The 26,772-nt window shown below is 40.5% G+C and overlaps 1 protein-coding gene and 1 pseudogene across 1 annotated transcript in view; one reads left to right on the top strand and one right to left on the bottom strand.

The window, feature by feature from the left end:
- SLC13A1 (solute carrier family 13 member 1) overlaps positions 1 to 26,450 on the bottom strand; it is a 91,697-nt gene extending 65,247 nt beyond the window's left edge. Inside the window, exons 1-3 of the mRNA XM_066362572.1 lie at positions 26,261 to 26,450; positions 10,305 to 10,433; positions 1,082 to 1,218 (exon numbers count right to left, since the gene is read on the bottom strand). Coding sequence (XP_066218669.1) covers positions 1,082 to 1,218; positions 10,305 to 10,433; positions 26,261 to 26,359 — 365 coding nt within the window. The 5' untranslated portion in view covers positions 26,360 to 26,450. The remainder of the gene's footprint in view (positions 1 to 1,081; positions 1,219 to 10,304; positions 10,434 to 26,260) is intronic.
- LOC136394009 (protein N-terminal asparagine amidohydrolase pseudogene) lies at positions 6,300 to 7,293 on the top strand (annotated as a pseudogene).
- Positions 26,451 to 26,772: the final 322 nt, after the last annotated feature.

Here is a 26,772-nt window from a genome sequence, read left to right on the forward strand (position 1 = left end):
TATTTTGAAAAGCCATTTAGTAGCATAATGAACAGTGCTCCGCAGTGAGGTGCATGACCCTATCCCCTGGGGTGAGGAAAAGAGACTCGTTTCTATAACGCCCCCAGACGCATGGAACACCATTTTACTCTTAAGGATATGAAATGCCCTTAATGTATATATTAATAAGTTTTTAGTAAACTTTTTTTTAATTTGTCTCATCTGAGCTATTTAATTTTTTTTGTATTTAACACAACAATTTGCTCCATAAATGGTAAACACAGATGTGCTTATACTCTGGAATGAATTATGCAACAGACTTCAATACAATTTTCTCATTTTCAAAGAAAGATGAGTAGGGAAGTATCATCCAAGGCTGTAAAGCATAATTCCATTATGCAGATAATTTTGAAACTGGGGAGTTTTTTTTGTTTGTTTGTTTGGTTTTGTTTTTAAGCTTACATCTATATTCTTAGAAGCTGGAATTAAAACTAAAATAGCCAATTAATTTAATGGGGGAAAAATCATCTCATTGAGGAATATCAGTCAAACGAGTGATTTCACATTCTGCAGATGAAGTTTCTTCATTGATTATTTCACTTTGCAACAACAGTGCCTTTAAAAAGTTTTCTTTAAAAAGAAAAATGTACACCTTGGAATTTTTCTGCACATATTTGTATTTTGTCAACAATGTCTTTGTTTTTGGTTCCTAACCACCTCCCTGGGATTAAAGATGCTCTTGAACAAGTCTTGAATGTCTAATCAGCCAGATAAACAAGATGATATGAAAGCTACTCTGAAGTCTATCAGTCTTGTCTGTTGAGGTTCAAGACTTCCCTCAGCTTTGACTCCTACGGTGCATAAAAGGTGAGAGCATAGTGTGCAGTCTCCCTGTAGTTAGACTGTCTGTGAAAGGGAAGTTGTTTCTTTTCCTGAAACTCAAATACACTTTATATCATTTACATGTTTCAGAGGGAAAAAAGAAGTCATGAACTATGCTGCAGCACAAATGATCGCCTGACTATGCATTACTTTTTGGTTATCTTCTCTACATGCAAATAATGTTCCGAGAGGAAACCTTGAACAGCAAAACAGCGCTTACCAAGCTGGGTTTGCACCCAACATCATCACCATTCTCAGAGCAATCCTTCTGTGCAAATTCCATTTTTCTATTGAGGTTGCTAAACAGATGACTCCAATTAGCAGTAGGTGAAAATCTTTGAAATAAGCAGATGCTACCTGAAATTACAATGAAACCACGATGACTTAGGTTGGTGGGGAGGAAATAACGTTACACAAGAAAGGCATTATTTCATTGCTCTTTGATCTTTCTACTTGGCTGAGAGAAAGGTACATGTGTTTGACTACAAACTTAAACATGTTTTATATTCTTATCCAGGAATAGTCGTGTTAAGGGATAATATATAGAAAAAAAAAACTACCCAGGATTTCGGGTTTTTAAACAGCTGAGTAACATCAGACAAGGCCTTCTATGCTTTAACTTCTCCATCTGTAAACTGCGGTTAATTGGTTTATGCTCCTATCGTAGAATGTCAATGACTGGGATTTGGGAAAGTCCTGAGTCAACCTTCCAACTCATCAATATCTTCACTACCGTTTGTATTTTAATTGGTTTTACCTTCAAAATTATTTATTGTAAAGTAAATGCCCTTAGCCTTGGCTATTGACTCAGTGGATAGAGCATTGGCCAGGCGTATGGATATCCCGGGTTCAATTCATAGTCAGGGCACACAGGAGAAGCAACCATCTGCTTCTCCTTTCTTCCCTCTTCTCCTTCTTTCTCCCTCTTCCCCTCCCATAGTCAGTTGCTTGATTGGTTGGAGCACATCCTGGGCACTGAAATTAGCTTGGTTGGTCCGAGCGCATCAACCTCAGGCACTAAGGATAGCTTAGTTGATTCAAGCATCATCCCCAGATGGGGGTTGCTGGGTGGATCTCAGTCAGGGTGCATGCAGGAGTATGCCTCACTATCTCCCCTCCTCTCACCTAAAAAAATAATAAAATAAAATAAATTCCCTTGAATGGGGCCAACATTTTAAGCAATTTTTAGCTAACACTATTCAGATTTAGTAGAGTGTGCAGACATTTTGGAAAACCATTTGCTGCAGTATTTACCAAAGAATACTTTGAAGTATGTCAGGTATATAATATTTTTCTAAAACTATATATATATATTGTGGTCAAATAAGTTTAGAAATCAGAACTTTGAAATACTAGAATATTCTTTTCTGTAAGTCTCATAAAAAAAACCATTAAATATTAACATATATTCTCACTGCCAAAGGGTGGGATTACATATACAACACATTTTTCAAACTTATCTAATGGTGAAACTTAAAAAAAATTTTTTTGAAGTGATGTACCTTATGGGACTGATATTCTAGAACTGACTTTAAGAAATGCTTAGCTAACCTGAATCAAAAGGCTATGTTGAAAGAAAAGGATTATATTATCCCTTTTTAGAAAAAAAAATCGAATATTATCTGGTAAAGAATGGAAGAACTGGAACAAAACTATGCTAATGTTATGAAACCATTTAAATAGGACAATCAATTCTCATGGTGATTTTGCTATTTTAAACGGCATCTGCATTTTTAATACAGCTTACTAAGCTTGGGCTTGGTTTAAAAAAAGAAAAAAATTAAAAATTATTCTTGCATAGAAGTGGACAAGTGGATATTTTCATGTGTTATGAAAAGTCAATTCATCATGCTTTCAAAGTTTTTATTTATCTCTTTACATTTAGTAGTAATTGCATAATAGAAAGTAAATAATTACATTGATTTTCTTATTATTTCATTTATCAATTACTCTAACATTGAATAAGCATTGATCATGTGCCAAAAGTGCTATATGAGCAGGGGATATAAGTATAAATGCTTCACAGTTTTCCTCCTCCCAACTCTTTAATGCTCAAATATCAAACTTTCCTAAGTAGATACTACTATTTTACATAATTGCAGAGCCCTATGTGTTTTCTTCTCAGCACTTCACAATATGTAAATACTGTCTGTTTATCTGCTTGTTACATGTCTTCTCTATTACACTACACATGCTGTTTTGCTAGCCACTGTATTTGGCACCTAGCAGATTCCTGCTAGGGAGTAGGAGTTCAGTCAATAGTATTGGATACATGAGGAAGGGAATCAATGAATCAGCTATGGTCACAGAGCTCCGAAGTCTCAACTGTCTACACTCTGTTTCCAAAATTCTATTCTCCTTACTTCTTCAACCTTAACTCTCAGTATAAGTATTCTTTCAATTTCTTACTCTACCAGTGTTTCCACATTTGTGAACCATTTTTTTTGCTCCTTGGTTCTATCCTTGCCTCTCTAAATTTTTCTTCTTGGTCCTTGTACAAAATTATTTTCTTCTGCTCTTCTCTTTTTCAAAAATATTGCTTGATTGATTTAGAGAATCAGAGAATGAAAGGAAGAGGAAGAGAGAGAGAAGCATTCATTTGTTGTTCCACTTAGTTGTGCATTCATTGGTTGTTTCCTGTATGTGCTGTGAACAGGGATTGAACCCACAACCTTGGTGTTACAGCACAAAGCTCTAACCAATTGAGCTAACCAGCCAGGGCTTCTTTTGCCTTTTTCTTAAATGCTGATATTTGTACAATCAGGGTTTTGTCTGTAGTCTTCTTGTTTTATATATCCAGTGGTTGAATCTTATGATTTCAATTTCTCTCCTTATGTGACTAAAATAATGTCTGGCATATAGTAGACATTCAATACAATTTGTTGAATTAATGCTGATGATACTAAGATCTTTATGTTCAGACAGATCAGTCTTCTGAGTTCCAGACTGGTGTATCCAACTGGACATTTCCATTTGAACTTCCCACAAATATCTAAAAACTCAAAAATAAAATAAAATGCTATGAGGCTCCTAGACTCCTTTCCTTCTTTCATATGCCATAGCAAATCATTCAGGAAATTATTGATGAGATATATCAATAGAAATAGGTATAATATATCCAAAATCCCCATTACTATCCCTGGTCTGAACTACCATGGCCCCTCACCTGGATTATTGCAAAAAACCTTCCAGGAAGCCCTGGCCAGTTGGCTCAGTGGTAGAGCATCGGCCTGGCATGCAGGAGTCCTGGATTCAATTCCCGGCCAAGGCGCACAGGAGAGGCACCTATCTGCTTCTCCACCCCTCCCTCTCTCCTTCCTCTCTGTCTCTCTCTTCCCCTCCTGCAGCCGAGGCTCCATTGGAGCAAAGTTGGCCCGGGCGCTGAGGATGGCTCCATGGTCTCTGCCTCAGGCGCTAGAATGGCACTGGTTGCGGCAGAGCAACGCCCCGGATGGGCAGAGCATTGCCCCCTGGTGGGCATGCCGGGTGGATCCCGGTCGGGCACATGCAGGAGTCTGTCTGACTGCCTTCCCATTTCCAACTTCAGAAAAATACAAAAAAAAAAAAAACCAAAAAAACCTCCCAGGAAATAGTTGCCTTTCTACCTTGTTTCTCAACATGGCAGCCATGTTATCCTTTCAAAGTAAAAGTAAAATCCTTCATATCACACTTCTACTCAAAGCTCTTTAGAGGCTCTACTTTGTTCAGAGTTAAAACCTGTGGCCTACTTTGGCTCTATGTGATCCAGTTTCTCAACATATTATCTCTCCGACCTCATCTTTCATAGTTCTCTCCTTCACTCATTCCACTTCCATCATATTGTAGACATAAACCTTCCTGAAGGTCTCTGCACTGGGTATTTCCCCTTCAGCAACGGTTGTTCCCTATATGTCCAAGATGCTAATTCAGGTATGGACACCTCAGTGAGGTCTACTCCAATAATTCTGTTTAAAACTACAGATCCCTCACTTGACCAGTTGGTGGTGCAGTAAATAGAGCATCAACCAGAGCTGCTGAGGATCCAGGTTCAAAATCTCAAGGTTCTGTCTTGAGCATGGAGTCACTGGCTTGAGTGTGAAATGATAGACATGACCACCATGGTCACTGACTTAAGCCCAAAGGTCACTGGCTTGAAGCCCAAAGTCATTGGCTTGAGCAATGGGTCACTTGCTCAGCTAGAGACCTCCCACCCCACCACCAGACAAGGCACGTATAAGAAGCAATCAATGAACAACTAAGGTGCTGCACCTCTGAGTTGATGCTTCTCATCTCTCTCCCTTCCTGTCTGTCTGACCCTGTCTCTCCCTCTCTCACTAAAACCAAACCAAATCCAAACCCAAAATACAGCCCTCTCTTGATCCTCATTCTCCTGTTGCATTTTTTTCATAACACTAATTACCTTCTAACTCACTAAGTAATTTACTTATTCATTAAGGCATGTTGTTTGTTGTCTCTTTTCTCCCAGAAAGACAGGGGCTTTTTGTTGGTTTTTATTCATTGATGTATTCTAACATGCCTGGCTGAGACTTATCTCATAAATATTTATTAAATGACTATTTAAATATGTAATATAACATCTTATTGTAATGTACATCTTTGTGTTTATATATCTAAAATTTGTATGTAAATGTTTTTAATAATAATAATAAACTCATTTTGGGATATATCATTAGGCACACAAAATATTTAGCATTTCAAATTTTATTCAATAGATGAGGGAATTCAATACTTGTTGATATTCTCCTATTCAACAAAGGGCTCAGTTAGATATAGGTACTTAGCACTCGCTTGATAAGAAAAATAAGGTTAAAACTATGCAGCAAAGAGAGATGTGTAGGGCTCTTAACTTAGATAAAGATATTAAAGAGATATTATTCACTTTAATAGCAGAGTTGAGATTCCAAAATGCTGCAGTAGGCTGGAATGATAGTTTAACACTCAAACAAACTTTAAATGTGAATATTAAGACACCTAAGAATAGTTGATGCTTAGTTTGCACCATTGTTTCACATATATTATTTAATTTGATTGTTATAACCCTTGGATTGTGTGGCATTATCATTCCCCACTTACAGATGAGACAAGGTCAGGCTCAGGCATGTTAACTATTGGTGAATATCAGGTTTTCAGCTCAGGTCTTCTGATTAAATCTCTAGCCCTTCTCTTGCAGCTTGGGTCTGCTATTTCTAGTAAAAGGTCAGTTGTTCTGTCTGGACAGAGGATCACAAGACTAGAAAACCATTTTCTCCACTAAAAGTCCTAAGGACTTTGATTTGTTTCAAGCTCCAGTTAAGTTTAACAGCTGAAAAATGTTATAAAGCTTAAAACAAATATAGGGTGAAACACCAGAAGGGACATGACAGACTCACTTTAACTTTGCAACAATCAGAATGTTTCTAGGAGGGGGTGGGGAGTGTGCAGAGGTGCCGGCCCCCAGGATGCTGCTTCTGGTTGAGGGACTGTGAGGGCGGCTGTGGCATTCCACAGGGGACCTCATCTGAGCTCACCCTCTTCTGGAGGAAAGAGCCAGACTTCTCAGAGGTCAGTCTGTCCCACAAATGGGACCCCAGGGCCTTCTGTATGTTCAGTAAAGAAAATTAGCAGAGACCCCCCCCCCAAAGGATGGGATGGCATCATCTCCATTCTGGGTTCTGATGAAGCCGGTGCTTGTCACATGATGGCTCTGAGGCACGCAGATAATGGGGCTACCTGCTTGCACACTGTGATGGAACCTACAGCAAAGCTGAGGTCCCCTGCACACACACCATAAAACCCTCTTCCAACCATGCTCAGTGTGGAGGAAGTGTACACCTCGTGGGTAGCTTTGGGGATGATAGGCAGTTGTCACAAAAACTGACCACCAACTTCTTAATAAATTTGACAGACAAGATGATATTCACTTAGTGACATTATATGTAACAGAATTAAATGACCTGGAAGAAAATGAAAAACCACTTTCCAATAGCCTATGGCATTGCTGTCACAACATGAACCGTGCAGAAATTTAAGACTGTGGTCAGGCGCAGGGGCCATGCTGCATGAGCTTTAATGGTACCCATGGTTAGTACTGACGCCACAAAGACAGGGCGACTTTGTGTAGGACCGTGCACTTGGATGCTACTCCCACCTGTGGATTTCTGCCTGCAGCAAATGATAAGCAAATGCTAGAGAACCTTACCACTACACCTCCGGCTGAGCCACGACCACTTTGGTGAACATATTAAATATACCAGATGTTGTTTTAAAAAATACCCATCTCCAACAAACTTGCGACTTTCTAGAAATAAAGCTCTACTCTACACACACACACACACACACACACACACACACACACACACACACACACACACACGATGGTTTCTGGGAAAAGATTTTTTTTTCTCCAGGAAGCTAAAAAGAGAAATTAGCAAAGAAGGCAAGATTTTAGCTTGACAGAGACAATGGTGGGGATTAGACAGAGTAGAAACTTGGAATTTACATCCATTGAGTCCTCACTGTCTTTCAAATAATTTTCAAAATAAAATCTTATCTGGAAAAAGAAAAAAAACAAACCAGGTCTGACCTGTGGTGGCACAGTGGATAAAGCGTCAACCTGGAAACGCTGAGGTTGCCAGTTCAAAACCCTGGGCTTGCCTGGTCAAGACACATATGGGAGTTGATGCTTCCTGCTCCTCCCCGCTTCTCTCTCTCTCTCTCTCTCTCTCTCTCTCTCTCTATCTCTCTCTCTCTCCTCACTATAATGAATAAATAAAATCTTTAAAAAACCCCAGAATATCTCTAAAGTGATCTATTCACTTTTGTCAGTGTACAAATAATAATATTAATATTGACTAACATGTATTGAGTGCTTAGTATGTGACACATTGCATTTATTAACTATTTAATCCTTCGGTGCCACTGACAAACCAGAGGTAGGTTCAGCAAGAGAAAGGAAGATGGTGGTGATGGTGGAGGTTGAGGTGGTGGGGTCGAGCTCTGGAAACCATAAAGGCTGGAGGTGAGAAGACTTAAAGAGGAGATAATATTTATTTTCAAGGCCAAGCAGCACTAGCTTGTGAAAGAAAGATGAGGCTTATTTGTGGAATCTTAGCTGTCCAAGAAAAGTTTAAAGAGTCAAAGTGACTGAGTGAGGTTCAGACTTGGGCTCAATAAAGCTGAGTCACTTAAGTATCAAAATTATTCAAAAATGGTTTGGATATTCTTTTGCATATTCCACGCCCACAGCGAGAAAGCCTTTAAGCACCCCCTGAGAGTGATCTCTCCTGTAAGAGATACTGTGGAGGGGAATCCTTGTCCAGGATAGAATGACTCAGAAGAACTTCCTTCTAAGTCCAAGATTCCTTTACTGTTAAATTAGCTTGAGGCTGACACTTCAGGGGTAAAGGACTCTCGGACAGCTAACAGCAGCTTGAGTAATGCAACTGGCCCTGGAGCTTAGAATTCTGCTGCCTCTCTTGGGGCCTTCACGTACTAAAAAGAGGCACAGTCATTCTTGTCAGTTCCCACAAAGCCAGGCCTTCCAGGTAATCTTTTCCGCCTTCCTCCCTCCAGCCTGCTTACTACAGAAATGCCCCACGATTCTAGTTCATCTTGCTCCTGTTTAAGGCTCTTATAAAATGTGAATTTAGCTGGTTTGATTATTATTAAAGTATAAGAGATCAATATGTGACCATCAATTTAATTATCTCTGGCGGTGGGACCCACAAGCCAGCAAGACAGGAGTTACTAATTTGGCACTCTATTTTTTAAGACTGACCAACTCCTTTTATATTTCCTTTGCCATAGAGCACGTTGGAACATTTGAGAACTCCTTAGTTTATAGCTCCTGGATTCTGTGGGCAGCAAAGCTTCTGTCTGTGAGAAGAACTAACATGCAGCCCCAGTTACATTCCTCCAAATCAATGGTGTCTAGAAAGATAAGAGTCAAGGTTATGAGGGAGGAAAAGATGCAGTAAGAAGAGGAGCAGAAAAGATCAGAAATGCAATAAAAATGCAAAAAGAATAATTTTTTTAAAGACTCCAAAATAAGAAAGAGCAACATGAAAATAAGGAAAAGAATAATAGTTTCTCCCACAGGAAAAAACCAACAACAACACAACAATAAACAACAAAAAAAACAAAACACAACAACAACAAAAAAAACCCTTTATCATGGGTTAGTTAAAAAGAAAAATCTCCAGGTCCTGTCCTGGCAGCTCAGTTGTTAGAGCAGTGGTCCCCAATCTTTTTTGGGCTACGGACTGGTTTAATGTCAGAAAATATTTTCACGGATTGGCCTTTAGGGTGGGATGGATAAATGTATCACATGACCAAGACAAGTGTCAAGAGTGAGTCTTAGATAGATGTAACAGAGGGAATCTGGTCATTTTTTAAAAATAAAACATCGTTCAGACTTAGATATAAATAAAATGGAAATAATGTAAGTTATTTATTCTTTCTCTGCAGACCAGTACCAAATGGCCCACAGACAGGTACCGGTCCGCGGCCCGGGAGTTGGGGACCACTGGGTTAGAGCATCATTCCCATATGCCATGGTTGCAGGTTCAATCCCTGGTCAAGGCAAATACAAAAATCAACTAATGGATGCAGAAATAAGTGGAACAGCATTGATGTTTCTCTCTCTCTTTCTCTCTCTAAAAATCAACAAATTTTAAAAAAATTTAAAGGACAATCTTCGCCTACATTATAAGACAGATGAGCTTCATGACAGTAATATAGGAACCTGGCAGAAGAAAGAAGCCCAAAGGTGAGAAATTGCATGGACTGGCATCTTGACACCTATCCTGAGAATGTGTCCGCTGTGGTTTAGGCTGCTGTGTGCTGGGTGGCTGCAGACCACGTGGAGCTAGATGTTCTGGATTCAGTGACTTTCATGGTTTTAATAGGAAACTAAACTCGTTTTCTTCAGATGGGTACCTTTAGACTGTATGAAGGTACGAAGCACCTCCCAGCATGAATAAACTCCTCTCAGCAAGAACAAAAGAGAAATACATGCGAAGTTAATTTGGCTTTATATTTTGAGATGGCAGGTTTCTGGAAAAGAAAATGGGGAAGCTTCTTCTTCATTAAAAAAAAAATTTGCTTTCCAACACTGTGTGAGACTGAATTCTGCTAAACACAAAAAGCTTACGCCAGCTGTGGAAGAATTGGCCCCTTTGTTGGGAGAGAAGCACAGACATAGATGTCACCCTGGGGATACGGAACACACACTTCTACTGACATGCAGAGTCCAAGGACCCGCAGCCTGTGTTTGGTTTTGTCCACCTGAAGGTTGACACACATGTGCTAAATTCAAGGGAAGAGATACAACTGGAAATTTGGAAGACTTATGTGGAAGCATTATTAACAGGATTATCACTACCTTTAAATATAACTTTTCTCTGTGTAAATATCAGCACAAGACATGGAATCTAATCATGACAAACATTTGCTAGAGAACTTACCTTCTTAGAAGGCAAGATCCCAAACAATGGGAATATTAGGGCAGGCAGCAAAGCTGATACGGACAAAGGCAAAGCTTCTGTAAGCCAAAATACGGCGACAATGAAGAGTATGTAGGCACATTGTGCTTCCTAGAAAGAGCAAAAACACACAGTGAAACAGTGAGGCTGGGAAGTCATCGTTCAAATCACAACCACATTTGATGAGTGGAGCCATGTCACGGAGAAAGTAGGAAGAAACTCCAAGGCCTCTGTGTTTTGAGTTGGGCAGTGAATTCATTTCTTAGGGGTTCCAAGAGCCAAAACTGAATGCACATGAAAAAACCATAGACATTAAAAAACAAATCCTCATTCGTCAAGTTTCTTCCATATTTCCTTCAACAGATAACAGTATATATTTAACTTTCTGAGCTCCTGTCAATGTATATAGATGCTGCTGCCCACCTTTACTTTGCTAATGAAATGCACGTCCATTTTCTTTCAGAGTGTAGAAATGTCCCTGGGGCAGGACCCTTGCCTTTAATTGCACCCCTCCGAACCGGGTTGTTTGGATCCCAGGCGTGCCTGCCTTCCTTTCCTTCTACTAAAGGGGAAATCAACCTAGAAGAACTTTTTTGCTGTGCTTTGTTTCACAGAAAGGAGGACAGTGCCAACTTACGTAGCATGGGTGAGACTGCATTAGCCCCTCAGGGACATTGACACAGAGGTGAGGAAGCTTCTGTCTTGCTTTTCAGAAAGGCTCACTATGGTGTGTGTGTGTTTAATAGAAGTCAGGATTTAAACCCCAGCAGATTTCACATTAAAAAGAAAATAGGCATTCCTCACTTCTCCTGAACATCTAAGGAATTTGATAACATTGGGATCAGATTCTTTCATGTCAACAATTCTCCAGATTTGATAAATGCTTACCCTTTAGATGACCTGCCTTGCTTTTTAGAACACACATGAATAACCCTTCAAGGCCACCATCAGTTTAACTATAATAAGACTTACCCTACTACTTCCTGATATCAACTCTCTTTTTTTAAAAAGTCTTCGTTACCAAGCTTGAAATTTGTGCTCTGATCCCTGGTCTCATCATGCATTACTTCACTGAACTCTAGTCCATAATATTCAACCAGGCAGTCACACCAGTCGGTCCCCAGCTACCACTGCCTCTGACCCTATCTTGGACTCTTGAATCCTGGCCTAGTTTGACTCTTCAGATGAAGTAGTTGCAAGCTGATGGCCAAGTCAAGCAACAAAAGACCATTTATTTGACTCACCGTGGTAATTCTAATACTAGAATAACCTAAGAGCTCCTCTTGATGACTTTATGTTTTCTACCATAGAAAGGTATCAAGGACCTCAATATCAAAGATAAAAGAAACCTTTTACTACCTTGCTCTCCAGGCACAATCAACCAGTCTCCTGGTCCTCTACCTCCTATCATTTTCTCTCTCAAATCTGCCCTTCAGCCTTGACCCCACTTCTTTCACAGCAGGCAAGCTTGTTCCAAAACCAGATCATCTTCTATGAACCCACTTTGACTTTGTCATTTCTTTGCATAAAGCCAGATTAAGGGGCTAGCCTTCCTGACATCTAATCTGGAGCACTCATCCATAAGGGACTGCTAAAACAACAAAAGAAAAATAAAAAAGAGAGAAAGAAAGGAAGGAAGGGAAGGAGGAAGGGGGGGAAGAGAGAGAAAAAGAAAAAGAGAGAGAGAGAGGGAGAGAAAGAGAGAGGGGGGAAGGAAGGAAGGAAGGAAGGAAGGAAGGAAGGAAGGAAGGAAGGAAGGAAGGAAGAAGGAAAGAGAACAGTGCTATTAATTCTATTCACACACATAATCCCATGAGGGGTGAAATTTCAATTCAACATGGATTTACTTCAACTAGACAGTCATAATCATGCTCAGTTAGGGCAACTTTGAGGAGGATGAAATAAAAAGCAAAACTTCTAGTATTAAATTATTTGCTTGCCTGGAATACTTCCATATTTTAACAGGCCCAGCCCTGATTTAAAACAATCAAGTCAGTGATTTTCAGTAGTTGATTGAAAACAATTCAAAATCCTCCTCTTGCATTCAAGGTCACCGTCAGTCTAACCATAATAACACTTACTCCACTACTTCCTGATATCAACTCTATTTTTAAAGAGTCTTTGTTTCCAAGCTTGAAATTTGTGTTCTGACCTCTGGTCTGATTATGCACTCCTTCACTGAACTCTAGTCCATAATATTCAACCAGCCAGTCACACCAGTCGGTCCCCACCTACCACTGCCTCTGACCCTATTGTGGACTCTTGAATTCTGACCTAGTTTGACTCTTTAGACGAAGAAATTGCAAGCTGATGGCAAAGTCTAGCAACAAAACACCATTTATTTGACTCACAATGGTATGTGTATGTTTGAAGTCAGGATTTGAAACCCAACAGATTTCATATTAAAAAGAAGACAGACATTTCTGGCTTCTCATGGAAAATGAAGAAATTTGGTAACTTCGGGATCAGATTCTCCCATGTCAACAATTCCCCAGACTTGAGAAAAGCTTGCCCTTTAGAGACTGGTGTGTATTTTTCGATTCTGTGTTCAACACCACCACTCCATCTCATGTATTCTCTTACCTGCCTGGTCTTTCTATGCATCCAAGTAAAATCTCTGACAAGAAAAACACTTCCCACTTGCTCTGCCTCACAAATCTTGCTTTCCCATCCTAGAATCAACACTTAGATGGTTCATTTGAATTTCCCTGTAAACCTGTTCAGTGGTACATGATCCCATGAGCCCCAAGCTGTGAGATATGCACAGTCTCAGGCCTTCTCCCAACATTTTGAATCAGGGCCAGCAAGTTCCTGAAGTGGTCTCTTTTATAGGGTAAAGTGAGAAGAATGGCTTACTTCTTCCAGACCTCCATTATATCTTTAATTCTGTACTCAATTTTCAAACAGAAACTTGCTTCCAGGTAGTGTCCTTCTGCCCAAGCTAGATTCATAACCTACTTTGAAAACTTGCCCATCCTTCAATGTGCAGTTTGATTTATATGTTGTCTGTGGAGCCTTCCCTCAATCACTTATGTACATTTCTTTTTTTTTTTCTTTTTTTCCAAGTGAGAGGAAAGGAGATAGAGAGACAGATTCCCACAAGAGCCTGGACTGGGATCTACCTGGCAACCCCTGTCTCGTGTCAATACTCGGCCCATCGGAGGCCATGCTTGAAACCAAACTATTTTTAGAGCCTCAGGCAGAAGTTCCATGAAACCATCCCCAGCACCCAGGGCCAATGTATTCCAACCAATTGAGCCATGATTGTGGGAGGGGAAGAGAGCGAGATGGGAAGAAGAGAGGGGTGGAGAAGCAGATGGTCATTTCTCCTGTGTGCCTTGACTGGGAATCAAACCTAGGACCGATGCTTTACCATTGAGCCAACCACCCAGGGCCACATTTCATATTTTTGCATATGAATTGGGAGGTTTTGATTACTGATTCAAGCTCTTTTCTCATTATTAGTACTGTTTAGGTTTTCTATTTCTTTATATTTAATCTGATTGGTTGTATGTTTCTACAAATTTATCTATTTCTTCCATGTCATCCATTTTGTTAGTGTTTAGTTAACATATCTCTATTTGTAAAAAATAGTTTATTATTTTGTGGATTTTATTATCTTTCTCACTGATTTCCCTAACATTTTTGTTTTATTTAGAGTGTTTTCATCTCAGTATTGATTTCCTTGTCAGTCTTTCCTAATTGTCCTATTGTAACTTAAGATTTAATTTTCAGATTTATCCTGGGTGGCAGTTGTCCCTTTTATGTTTTTTTTCTTTCTGTACTCCTTATTCTTTATCTAGAAGTTTTATAATTGCCTCCCACTAGTCCCTAGATCCCTGTCTGGAAGATGTTACCTTGGCAGTCTGAGGTGTTGTCCTGCCAGGACAGCACAAAACCTCCCTCTGGCCCTTAGTTTGTGACACTGAAGCCGACTCTGACCCCAGAATGATGTGAGAGCACTTGAGACCACAGTCTCCCACCTTCCCCACCTTCCCCACCTTCCCTCCACTCGTTTGCTTTTCTGAGCCATTCTGATCAACAGAAATTTTTATTTGCTTTGAAGTTAGTGTGGAGAAGGGAGTTTGTGTGTGGGAAGGGGGTCCTGGTTGTATAACATTTATTTAGACTGCTGATCATAGCTTTTATAGATAGAAAAGCTCATTTAAAAGGTGAAGATGTGGCCCTGGCCGGTTGGCTCAGTGGTAGAGCGTCGGCCTGGCATGCGGGGGACCCGGGTTCGATTCCCGGCTAGGGCACATAGGAGAAGCACCCATTTGCTTCTCCACCCCCGCCTTCCTCTCTGTCTCTCTCTTCCCCTCCCGCAGTCAAGGCTCCATTGGAGCAAAGATGGCCCCGGTGCTGGGGGATGGCTCTTTGGTCTCTGCCCCAGGCGCTAGAGTGGCTCTGGTCGCAACAGAGCGACGCCCCGGAGGGGCAGAGCATCACCCCCTGGTGGGCAGAGCGTCGCCCCCTGGTGGGCGTGCCGGGTGGATCCCGGTCGGGCGCATGCGGGAGTCTGTCTGACTGTCTTTCCCCGTTTCCAGCTTCAGAAAAATAGAAAAAAGAAAAAAAAAGGTGAAGATGTTTTCCAAGTAAAACAAATATTTTTTCTGACTTATGATTAAGTAAGAGTACGAAAAAATGACATTTATGGCCTGACCTGTGGTGGCACAATGGATAAAGCGTCGACCTGGAAATGCTGAGGTCGCCGGTTCAAAATCCTGGGCTTGCCTGGTCAAGGCACATATGGGAGTTGATGCTTCTAGCTCCTCCCCCCCTTCTCTCTCTCTGTCTCTCTATCTCTCTCTCTCTGTCTCTCCCTCTCCTCTCTAAAATGAATAAATAAAAATAAAAAAAAAATTAAAAGATAGTCTGCTACATAAAAAAAAAAAAAAAGACATTTATGATGCCTACAACATGCCAAATACAACACTTGCGGTTCCAAAATGCCATGCTGAACTAAGGATCAGTTATCACATTGCTAGTAGGAGGTAAAGTTGGGGTTCAACCCAAGCATAAACTCCCTGAGAGTGTACCTCATTTCATTTGCTGCTCTATTCCTATGCTTTAAACAGTGCCCAATATGTAGTAAATGCTCAGGAATATTTAATAAATAAACAAATGTTTCTTCTCTGTATTCTTTCTACAATTGTTTTTATTCCTATATCGTGACCCCTATATAAAACAGTCACTATGCTAGGCGTAAGTTCTTTAGCTTATAAACTTCTTTCTTCTGCCTTGTTTTCTTTCCTGTTTTCTCTCCTACCTGTCTGGCACTGGGAATCTTGACCCTCACTCCAATGGGTGAATGTCTTTCCTTTTTCCCTGGAGGTAACATGTCTCTTGGCAATAAACTAGAATTGGAATGGAAATTTTTACCTGCATTGGCGAATCTCCCATGGATGACATTTCTCCCACTTCCCCAAGCCCCATTTAAACTATATCTCTTGTCTTAAGCACCTCAACTCCACACTGCCAGGAAGCTTGCTGCACATGCGGAAAAGGCTCATGAAGCTATGACGAGGCAATTTGGAGAAGGGCTGCCCCTCCCCCTCCCCTCCACCAAGTTCTGACTGTCAAATTATCTTGGCTGATTATACTTAAAAATCACCTTGGTTCTACTTTAAATTATAGCTCCAGATGGAATTGAAATATAAATTAGGTTTTAAAATACAGAGGTGTTTTTTTCTCTCACCCTTCCCTCCGTTTTTAATGACACACTAATACAAGGAAGTAATTTGGCTGATGATTTAGTACGTATGTGAATATGATCTCTCAGCACAGCTTGAGTAGGTGGGACCAATCACAAACCCCACTGGCTGCAGTTGATTTTCTAAAGAGAACACAAAGAAATTAATAAAGGGAAAAAAATCATGCATTCTAAATCTGTGTTAGAAGAAAAACACATTATTTGACAGAGCCTGTAACCAGCTTTGCTTGGTACATAATACACCTACCAATAATGCTGCAATGATTTTCAAGACCTAATCTATGTACACGGCAAGGCTTGAAATGACTGGAAATATCTTCCTCTGGGAAGATGGAGAGTAAGAAGGGGCTAAACTACAAAGCCAAGAAAAATTAACTAGCACTTTCTGGTCCTTTTCTTTTTAGCCCATATGGAGATCAGGGAAAGGTAATTGGTGGCTGGATTATGCCTATTATTGGGATTTTTTTTTATGATTTTACTTATTGATTTTGGGGGGGAGGAGGAGCAGGAACTATCAACTCATAGTAATTGCTTCTTGTATGTGCTTTGATTTGGCAAGCCTGGGGTTTCGAACCAGCGACCTCAGCATTACAGGTGGATGCTTCTCCACTATACCACCACAGGTCAGGCTACTGAGAAATTTTTAACTCTTTCTTTTCATTTAATCTCTGTAACTAATTAGCAATGAAGATGTACTATCTTTATGCCCTATGCACACAGTGGAACTAGAAATAGCCATAGATCCTTTAGTTCTCCAGCCACACAGTGCATTGTGCATTAGTCTTTGACCAAAATGCAACCACGGAATTTACTGCTTCCAAAACATTAAGAGTCTGCAGCATCCTGGACTTCACACCCAGAGGCTGTAGTTTTAAACACATATCCCAGGCAAATTTGAGGCCACTGATGCACACAGATAGCATTTCAAACTCTTTTAAGAGCCCCGTTCATTTTAGTGATGAGGAAATGGGCCGAGGGAACACAACAGAATCACTTGGGGTGTTTTTCAGAATATGATAAATGAATGAGGGTACAGTGTGGCAAAACTCCCTAAATCTCAACAGTTTAAATAACCCAGGTTTATGTCTTGCTCGGTAATCCAGGCAGAGGGGCCCTCATCTCAATATACAATACACTCTGGTAATTGCAAATGCAGGAACAATAGAGCAAGGCAACCCATGCACATACTTCTAAAGATCAGCGATAAAGACCATGAAATAAGCAATGCAAATGGCGGCACTGGGAATCAGACTTGTGTTTAAATCCTTCCTCTCCCTTTATAGACTGTGTAACTCTGGGCAAATTACTTAACCTCTTTGAGTCTCTACTCATCTGTAAAATAGGGATGATAATATTGACTATTTCTAATGGTTATTATGAAGCTTATAGTGGACATTCACATTATTGTGACCAAACTAAATATATAATAAAAATGTACTATGAAAGGAAAAGAAGAGCTGGTGGAAGACACACCCTGCTGTTGTTACACCAACATCCTTGTCTGTCCCTTAGTACCTCTTTTCACTCTGTTTGAAGTTGCTTCATTTTATTACCCCTGTCTCCTGCATCCCGCCCTTCCTAGAAGATCTGGCTTCATTCTCCACACCCTTCTATCATGAAAGATCATCAGTCCATCTATTCAGCAGAATTATCAACTATCTACCATGTGACAGTCACTGTGTTCGGTGCTGGAAGAAACAGAAAATAAATACTATATTCCATACTCTTTAGGTATTTACAGTCTATATGGGAAGCAAGGATAAAAGCAAAGTGGAATATATACACTGTATACTCTAATAGAGGCCAGTGTATCCGTGATGCAATGAGAATGTGGACGATGAGACTGTTTCCATACCAGCCTGAGCTGCTCTTCCAAGAACAGGGTAAAGGAGAGGGTATTCCAGGAAAAGGATGCTGCATGAGCAGAGACAGAGGCACTGATCTTGGGGATTCTAGGGACTGCAAAGAGGGAAATACTACTAGTGTGGAAAATTTGAATGGGGGTAGTAGGTATTGGGGGTTTGGGGGAGGATTGTCAGGACAAATAAATGGCAAAATTTTAAAAGGTTTTTTTTTTTTAAATTTTATTTATTAATTTTTAGAGAGGAGAGAGAGAGGGAGAGAGAGAAAGGGGGAGGAGCTGGAAGCATCAACTCCCATATGTGCCTTGACCAGGCAAGCCCGGGGTTTCGAACCGGCGACCTCAGCATTTCCAGGTTGATGCTTTATCCACTGTGCCACCACAGGTCAGGCAACAAAATTTTAAAGATCCATCAATATATGCATGTTTGTTTAGATATTTCCCCCCTGTATGTATAAGGAAGCCCTTAAAGAAGTCTGACCAGGGGTATGATAAGATCAGGTTGGCATGTTAAAAATAGTACTCTGGAAGAAGACTTTGGAGGAAGAGTGTGAACATGGTCTATGAGAGAAAGAGATGAGGTCAGCTTCAAGCAAGCAAGGCCATCTAGAAAGAAGATGTGGAAGCAGATGGGTGGAGCAGGGATAGAAGATGTAAATCAACACAGATGGAGTGATGGGAGCCAAGATAAAGCTATTGAGATGATACCTAGGTTCAGGCCTAGCAACTGGACATATTCTTTAAGATAAAGAAAATAGGCGGTCCTGGCCTGTTGGCTCAGTGGTAGAGCATCAGCCCAGCATGTGGATGTCCCGGGTTTGATTCCCAGTCAGGACACAGAGGAGAAGTGACCATCTGCTACTCCACTCCTCCCCCTACCTCTTCTCTTTCCCTCTCTCTCTCTTCCTCCCCCACAACCATGGCTCGATTGGTTCTAGTGCATTGGTCTCAGATGCTAAAAATAGCTCGGTTGTGAGCATGGCCCCAAGTGGGCAGACTATGGGCCCAGAGAGAGTTTGGTGGGTAGATCCTGGTTGGGGCACATGTGGGAGTCTGTCTCTCCTCCTCTCCTCTTACTTAAATAAAAAAAGAAAAGAAAAGAAAATAGGAGCATCAGGTCATGGGCAAGTGGAACTGTTAAAGGTTTATCCACCTGTTGATTACACATCTATAACACAAGAATGATTTTTATTACTGCACAGCCTTCTTGTGTGAGTCATATTTGCCCTAGTATCCATTGACTTTTCAGCCATTGTATGAGCTACTTGAAGGTATGAACATTAATTTAGACTTCTGTTTAGATTTCATAGTTTTTAGCACAAACACTTTGGCTTAGCAACTTCTAAGAAAATATTTATATGATAAAAATATATCAAATCTGGATTTTTTTTGGCTTTGTTCATCTATCTCATTACTGTTAGCACGAGTTCTATTTTCTCTTGCCCTCCATCATTGTGGTGCTTTCTTGTGTTCAAAATAGTCACTTTCCTAGAGTTTATGGCATTTCCCCCTTCATCTTATATTCCTACAATATTTTATTTATTTTTTATTTTTTGTATTTTTCTGCAGTTGGAAACGGGGAGGCAGTCAGACAGACTCCCGTATGCGCCCGACCAGGATCCACCCGGCATGCCCACCAGGGGGTGAAGCTCTGCCCATTTGGGGCGTCGCTCTGTTGCAACCAGAGCCATTCTAGCGCCTGAGGCAGAGGCCACAGAGCCATCCTCAGTGCCCAGGCCAACTTTGCTCCAATGGATCCTTGGCTGCGGGAGGGGAAGAGAGAGACAGAGAGGAAGGAGAGGGGGAGGGGTGGAGAAGCAGATGGGCGTTTCTCCTGTGTGCCCTGGCCAGGAATCAAACCTGGGACTCCTGTACACCAGGCCGATGCTCTACCACTGAGCAAACCAGCCAGGGCTTATTCCTACAATATTTTAAAGCGACATTTAAAATGATGTCAAATGTTTCTATTAAAATATTTAATTATTTGATTTGGCCCTTTAAAAGTTCTTTATTATTTGACTCTGATTAATTAGCTCTGTCGGTTTTAGAGCATCATCCCAAAACACCAAGGTTGCAGGTTTGATCACCAGTTAGGGCACATAATGGAGGCGACCAATGAACATATAACTAAGTGGAGCAAGAAATAAATGCTTCCTTCTCTCTCTCCCTTTCTGTGTTTCCCTAAAATCAATCAAGAATAATAAAAAAGTTTTATGTTTCTTTGGCATTTGTCCCCTTCCTCTTCTTTCACTTGTAGTATTTTTAAATCTCTTCCCACCCACTTTTATTTTCTTGATCAGACTTCTAAGTAGGTCCTTTATCCCTTTAAAGTTTACAGTTCTTTACAAGCACTGTGTTTCTCCCATCTGTTTAGTTTATTTAAATTCGGCACCATAAGCCTCTCATTATGTATCATTTCTTTTATTTATTATAATTTCTACTCAAATTAGGAAATTGATGATCTTGAAAATGAATATATTGTGAGGGGAACAGCAGATGAAATAGAGTCAGCCCTTCACACTGGATTTCCTCCCTCCCTGAGCCATGCCGTCTGGTGAATCACTTTCTTACATGAATTGTCTGGGTTTAGGGCTAAGGGGCGGAGCTTGGCTTCTTCCCATCTTTGTCCTGCCCTGCTATGTTGACTCTCACATTCTCTTCTTTTAAGTCTCTCTTGGTGTAAAATATTTTCTAGAGAAATCCAGAAGTACTGGAGAGAAAATTGAAATCTGGTCTTGGATTTACAACTAGTCAATTAGAGAATGCTGCTTACTGGCTCTGTGGTTGCTAATTAATGGACACTAGACAGATGGAGACACCTGGAAGAAATGTTCTCCACAAACAAAAAATAGCATTGTACAATATTCTTCTCTTACTACTCCTCAAACAAACCTGGCTTTCTTTTCTATCTTTTGGTTTCATTATAGAAATGCAAAGAAAACCCAAGAACTGGAAAAGAAGTGAAGAAACAGCACAGAGTACTGAGAAGAGTAACAATAAACAAGATGTTGGAAATAGTCGCAGAAGAACAGTGTTGCATGAGAACACCACTAGAACTAGGAACATAGCCTAAGCTAGTTGTAACAAGTTTTTATCTAGGAATATTTAAGAAATTTCCTTTCTGAAATGAGAAAAATCCAGTGTACTTATTAACTTCATTCAAATATTTACATAAATAACAATCACATTACAGGCTTGTTTTACTGATCAGTAACTACTAATTGGAAAACTACCATGATATCTATGTAACAATTAAAAAAACAGCATTTCTGATGATTTAGCATTAAGCAATAAAAAAGATAAGATTCCATTAGTAAAGTGACATTTGCACCAATGTATTAAGGGTCTACTTATTACCACTCTGGAAGTTATAAGATACAGATACTCAACTGTGGTTGAGATCACTGGCTCTAGAGTCAGACAGATGTTGGTTGGATATGTTAGGTAGGACATGGGTCTCCCAGTCTTCAATGGTCTGGAATGTACTTACTAAATACTATTCTTGCTAAATGTTAAAATGTAGCACAGTATTTTGCAGATCAGCTCTAAACAGGATCAACTAGATAGGAACCCAACCTGGTAAGTGTAGCCAGCTCCAAAAAAGAAATCAACAGCTAATTGGCCAATGTATATAAGGAATAGCTAGGTCTCCCTTCAGGTACACAGAGCTCCCTACAAGTAAATGAAACTACCTTGCCACAACCACAGTTCATTTTAGAATAGCTGGCTAGCTCAGTGGATAGAGCATTGGCCCGGCATGTGGACATCCCAAGTTTGATTCCCTGTCAGGGCACACAAAAGAAGCAACTGTCTGCTTCTCTCCCTCTTGCTCTTCCAGCCAGTGGGTAGATTTGTTGAGCATCAACCCCAGCACTGAGGATAGCTCAGTTGTTCCGACCTCAGGTACTAAAAATAGCTCGTTTGATTTGAGCATGGCCCCAGACAGGGGTTGCTAGGTGGATCTCAGTTCAGGCACATGCAGGAGTCTGTCTATCTCCTCTCTCCTCTTCTCACTTAAAAAATAAGAATAAAATAAGTAAAAACTAAAAATAGAATAGAGCACCTCAAGTGGCCAACCCCTTGAGCTCAGTTACAGAAACATCTTAATAGTCACATTTGGCAACCTATTTACTTATTTCTGTCTTTGTTTCTAATCTGCAAAATTGAACTAATAATAAAATCTAAAAGATTAAATTTGAGTTTCTGTTTAATTTACGCCCATGAGCTTCTGGGGTGAGGCATATTCTCCTTCGCTATAAAATATCATTTCCATGAAAAATAAAACACACAGCTTTAAGGTCTCTTCCAACTTAAGGATATTAAGATACCAACTTAATGAATGCCGTGACTCATGGAGAACACTTAATATGGAAGGGAAGAGGACACCATATACTGACAAGAGCTTGTACAGCTGGGAAGGACCCTGGGACATGATTCAAATGACACACATAAGAAGACCAACAGCTACTTCAGTTCTCATGGGCTGATAACGAAAAAATAAAATATACTGCTCACAAAAATTAGGGGATATTTCAAAATGAAAATGAAGCGATAAAAAAAGAAACATTTGATTTTTTTATTAAACAAGAACTGCAGAATATCAAAAAACAAGTCAAAGAAAGTTCAATTATGCAAATGAGAATCAAAACCAACTTATTTCATTGGTGAAAATGCTCTATTCAAAGGGCTGGAAGCACTGGAGTCTCTGCACATTCCCTGATCCCCTAATTTTTGTGAGCAGTGTAGAATATGTATTGCTAAGAGAATCGCTTTGAAACAGAGTCAGGAAACTATTAAGGAAGTGGGACCAACAAGACTTGTGCCTCAGTTCTCAAAACTGCTATTATAGTAAGTTGCTCAACTGTTGCTAACCTCAGCTCAAGGCTCAGTCATAAACATCCTGGAATGACAACTGCGACATGGACTTTACCTCCTCCTTGTAATTAGCATCTCCCCTCTTTGCATGTTGGAACTAACCAGTTCCTGTTAACCTAGTCAGCAATCCTTCACTTGCATGACAATTACATTTTGTTCTCTCCAGAGCACAGTTTGAGTTGCTACCTGAATCTGCCTCTCCTGATGGCAAATTATTTGCTAACATAAATGCCTTATGTTCTGTATTATAGCCTGAACCTCTCCTCTGGTTAGCAAGGCCCATCCCCAGTGACTAGAATCACTGCAAGTTTCTTTCTTGAAGATATTGAATAGCGTGAGGTCAATTGGGAAAATGGTTACAGTATTGCGTATTGTGGTCTGACCTGTTTTAAGCATCATCATGAAGAGAAATGCCCGAGCTGTTAATAAATGATTATCAAGCCACACTAAGTAACTCTTCAAAATAGAGGGTAAATCATCAAAAGTATAAAATTTCAAGAAGACCAAAAGAAAACCACAGTGGAAGGGTCCATTAAGGGTTCTGATAGAACCCAAGTTCAAATCTGGTTTCTACAAAATTCGTGTGACCTTTGTTGTCCCACGCCTTTGAGCATCACTGTCCTCAAATGGAAAGAGAGAGTGATAGAACAGAGGCGATTATCTTATTATTTGTAACTGAAATAAGATAATCTAGATAAAGCAACCAGCAGAATGCTTGGAACAGAAGCAAGCTCCTCAGAGTGAACCTCTTCTTTTCCCCTTTGAACATTGCATTAAAAAAACCACTGAGGAGCTCTCATTATTGATGCCACATTTTGACCTGAGATGGAATTAAAGGTCAGTCTATACCAGTGGTAGTCAACCTAGTCCCTACCGCCCATTAGTGGGCATTCTAGCTTTCATGGTGGGCGGTAGTGGAGCAACCAAAGTATAAATAAAAAGATAGATTTAACTTAACTATTGTAAGTTGTTTTATAAAAATTTATTCTGCCAAACTTAGTGAAAATCTGACATAAAGTGCTTGGTAAGTAATTATTATTATATGCTTTAACTTGCTGTAACTCTGCTTTATAAATTTTATAAAGTAAAGTTACTTCCATACTTTATAAATCACCATTACTGTGAAACCGGTGGGCGGTTAGAAAATTTTACTACTAACAGAGATACAAAAGTGGGTGGTAGGTATAAAAAGGTTGACTACCCCTGGTCTATACAAACAACTCAATAACTGGAAGGAAATTGAAAAAAATAAAAGCACCAGTCAATAATTTATTGCTTGTTGGTTCTAGATCATGTAGATTTATTTTGTTCCTATAAAGCAAAACTGACATTTTATTTTGCGTGAATCTTTAGTTTTTCTGTTACTGTGTGTTTAGAAGTGTAAGGTTCTCCAATTTGGTAACCTAAAAGTTTTAATAAATTGGTTTGGATTTGTGTCAAAGCAAGCCTCTACTTAAATTTTATACCCTCCAAAGGCCCATATTCTCTGGGGGAAAAAATTCTGCTTTCATTGTGAGCAACAGTTAAAATAATACTCTGAATTTAATGGGCAGTTGATTAAATGATTATGCATTCAGAGTAGCCAAAAAATGAAATTCTGTTATTGTACTAGGAAAAAATCTTCTTGTTGACATTACTTGAGTTTTAACAAATAAGTTGATTAGAGAGAAAGGAAAGGAAACACAGTTCATTAAATGCCCAGCCCCTTGTGTCCCCACAGACGTAATGTACTCTTATCACAGCACCTGGAAAAAATCAATGACTGCCTTTCTTAGCAAGAATGTACTTTTCAGTTAATGAACCATGCGCTGAAGTCATGGCTTTTTATTTATTTACTTGTTTTCTCTGAAAAGGATGGATGATAGTCCGAGTGTTCTGGGTTTATACGTCAAAGAAGCAGCCCAGATGGTAAGCAGCTGTGGCCTGAGTTTGTCTTAACGAGCGTGGTTTCCTATTTCCAGGGCTGGACAGTCAGGACCTATGCCGAGACTAACAAAGAGATCTTACACGATAGCAGGGGTCCATCTAGGAACCAGGATGGGTTCACAGTAGGGTCCAGCTAGGTGTGGGGGACCTTAGGACCAGGTTGGAACGAGAAGACGTCATATATGCTAGGTGGAGTAACAACTCTTCAAAGAGGGTAGAGGGCGGGCATTCAAATTACAGCCCCATGTCTGACACTCCAATTTGTCATCTAACACAGTGGTCCCCAACCTTTTTTGGGCCATGGACTGGTTTAATGTCAGAAAATATTTTCACAGACCGACCTTTAGGGTGGGACGGATAAATGTATCACGTGACCAAGACAAGTGTCAAGAGTGAGTCTTAGATGGATGTAACAGAGGGAATCTGGTCATTTTTTAAAAATAAAACATTGTTCAGACTTAAATATAAATAAAACGGAAATAATGTAAGTATTTAATCTTTCTCTGTGGACCGGTACCAAATGGCCCATGGACCTGTACAGGTCCGAGGCCTGGGGGTTGGGGACCACTGCTCTAACGGATGCGGGACACTCCTGAGGAGAGCTCCAAAGCCAGGAGTGTGGGAGGGGCAGGGAGGAGAAGCAGGATCAGTCACACGGACGGGATTTGCAGAACAAAACCAACCCAACCAAAAACAATTGACTGTGCCTGTTGTTTTCACTAGAAATTCTGTATAAATCTGGGGGTTCAGAACAATGTTGGACCAATAGGAGTGAGGATGGGGTTCTCCCTTCCCTCCACAAAGGACCAGGAGGCCTCAACGCAAGGGGATGCCCAGCTGGCCAGTTGCCCTGAGAGCAGATGACCTGCATTTGGGCAGCAGAGGCTGGTCCCTTTGCCGGCTATGCAGGTAGAAGGAACCTCAGCAGAATCAAAAACGACTATTCTTTGGCTCCCATGGCTTTCTTTCAGGGATTCCCAGCTTGGTGGACAACTTCTGCAGTGGCTGCTGGACCCATGGTATTAGAATGACAGAGATTCTCTTTTAATCCGGAATGGTATAGCCTTGATTAATCCTTGCTTCTCTCTACTCAGAGAAACGGCATCATCGTGGGAGTTGCACCTGCTGTGAAGGCAACGCACGAGGCAGACCCACGCCGCCCCACTCCCTGTGTGCCAGGCTCTGGGAATGATAAGTGCTCACTGATTTGATTCTCACAAAACCGAGGCCCTGAGAGCTTGAGTAACTCACCCAGGCCACACAGCTTGTAAGTGGTCAACCTGGGACTTGAAGCAGGGCGCCTGTCCTCTTACCAGCCGGTGACATTCGTCATGACTGGCACAGAGAAGGCAGTCACAAAGTATGTACTGATTCAAGTCATTTAACTAAGAGATTGCCACTGCACTGAGTTTGTCATTCTGGACGTTACACACTGACCACACTTAGAAGCAAACAGAAAAATGCTTAGAAGTATACCAGAATGAACTAACACCTGGGCCAACAATAAAGGACAATGAAATAAATCAGGAAATCCACCAGCCTGTTCTCCAGGGTTGCACTTACCTTGCTTTGGAGGATGACTGGCAGGGGCAGTAAAATCAATGGAGTGAAAAGAATGAGGAGAAACCGGCGATAAACCCAAATACAACTGAAGAGACTCATTGTCTTGAGCGGGCATCTATCATAGTGTTCTTCTCAAAATAGAGCTGAAGTTAAATAATCAGCCTAGATTAATATTTCTCCAGCTCCTCATCTTCCACTACTGCCCTAGACTGACCGGCAAGAGTTAAAATTAAACCCCAGTCTTTATTGTTTTACTGTCGCAATTAACATAAAGTGATAAGCCAAACATTTGCAAGAAATCAAAGACCAGTTGCTGGGATGGCTTTAGAAAGGTAGAATTGTTTTTTATTTCCCCATATTTTCAGTATTCACAATAACTGAAACATAGACTGGCCTAGTGTATATCTCCAAGGAGGAGACAAAATAGTAAGGTTGGTTGAGTTTGTCCACCATGAAGGGCCCCTACCCCTTTCGATGTCCGCTGACTTGTGGGCTTCCCAACAGAAGCACCA

This window comes from Saccopteryx leptura, chromosome 2 (assembly GCF_036850995.1).
Source record: "Saccopteryx leptura isolate mSacLep1 chromosome 2, mSacLep1_pri_phased_curated, whole genome shotgun sequence".
Classification (NCBI taxonomy): Eukaryota; Metazoa; Chordata; class Mammalia; order Chiroptera; family Emballonuridae; genus Saccopteryx; species Saccopteryx leptura.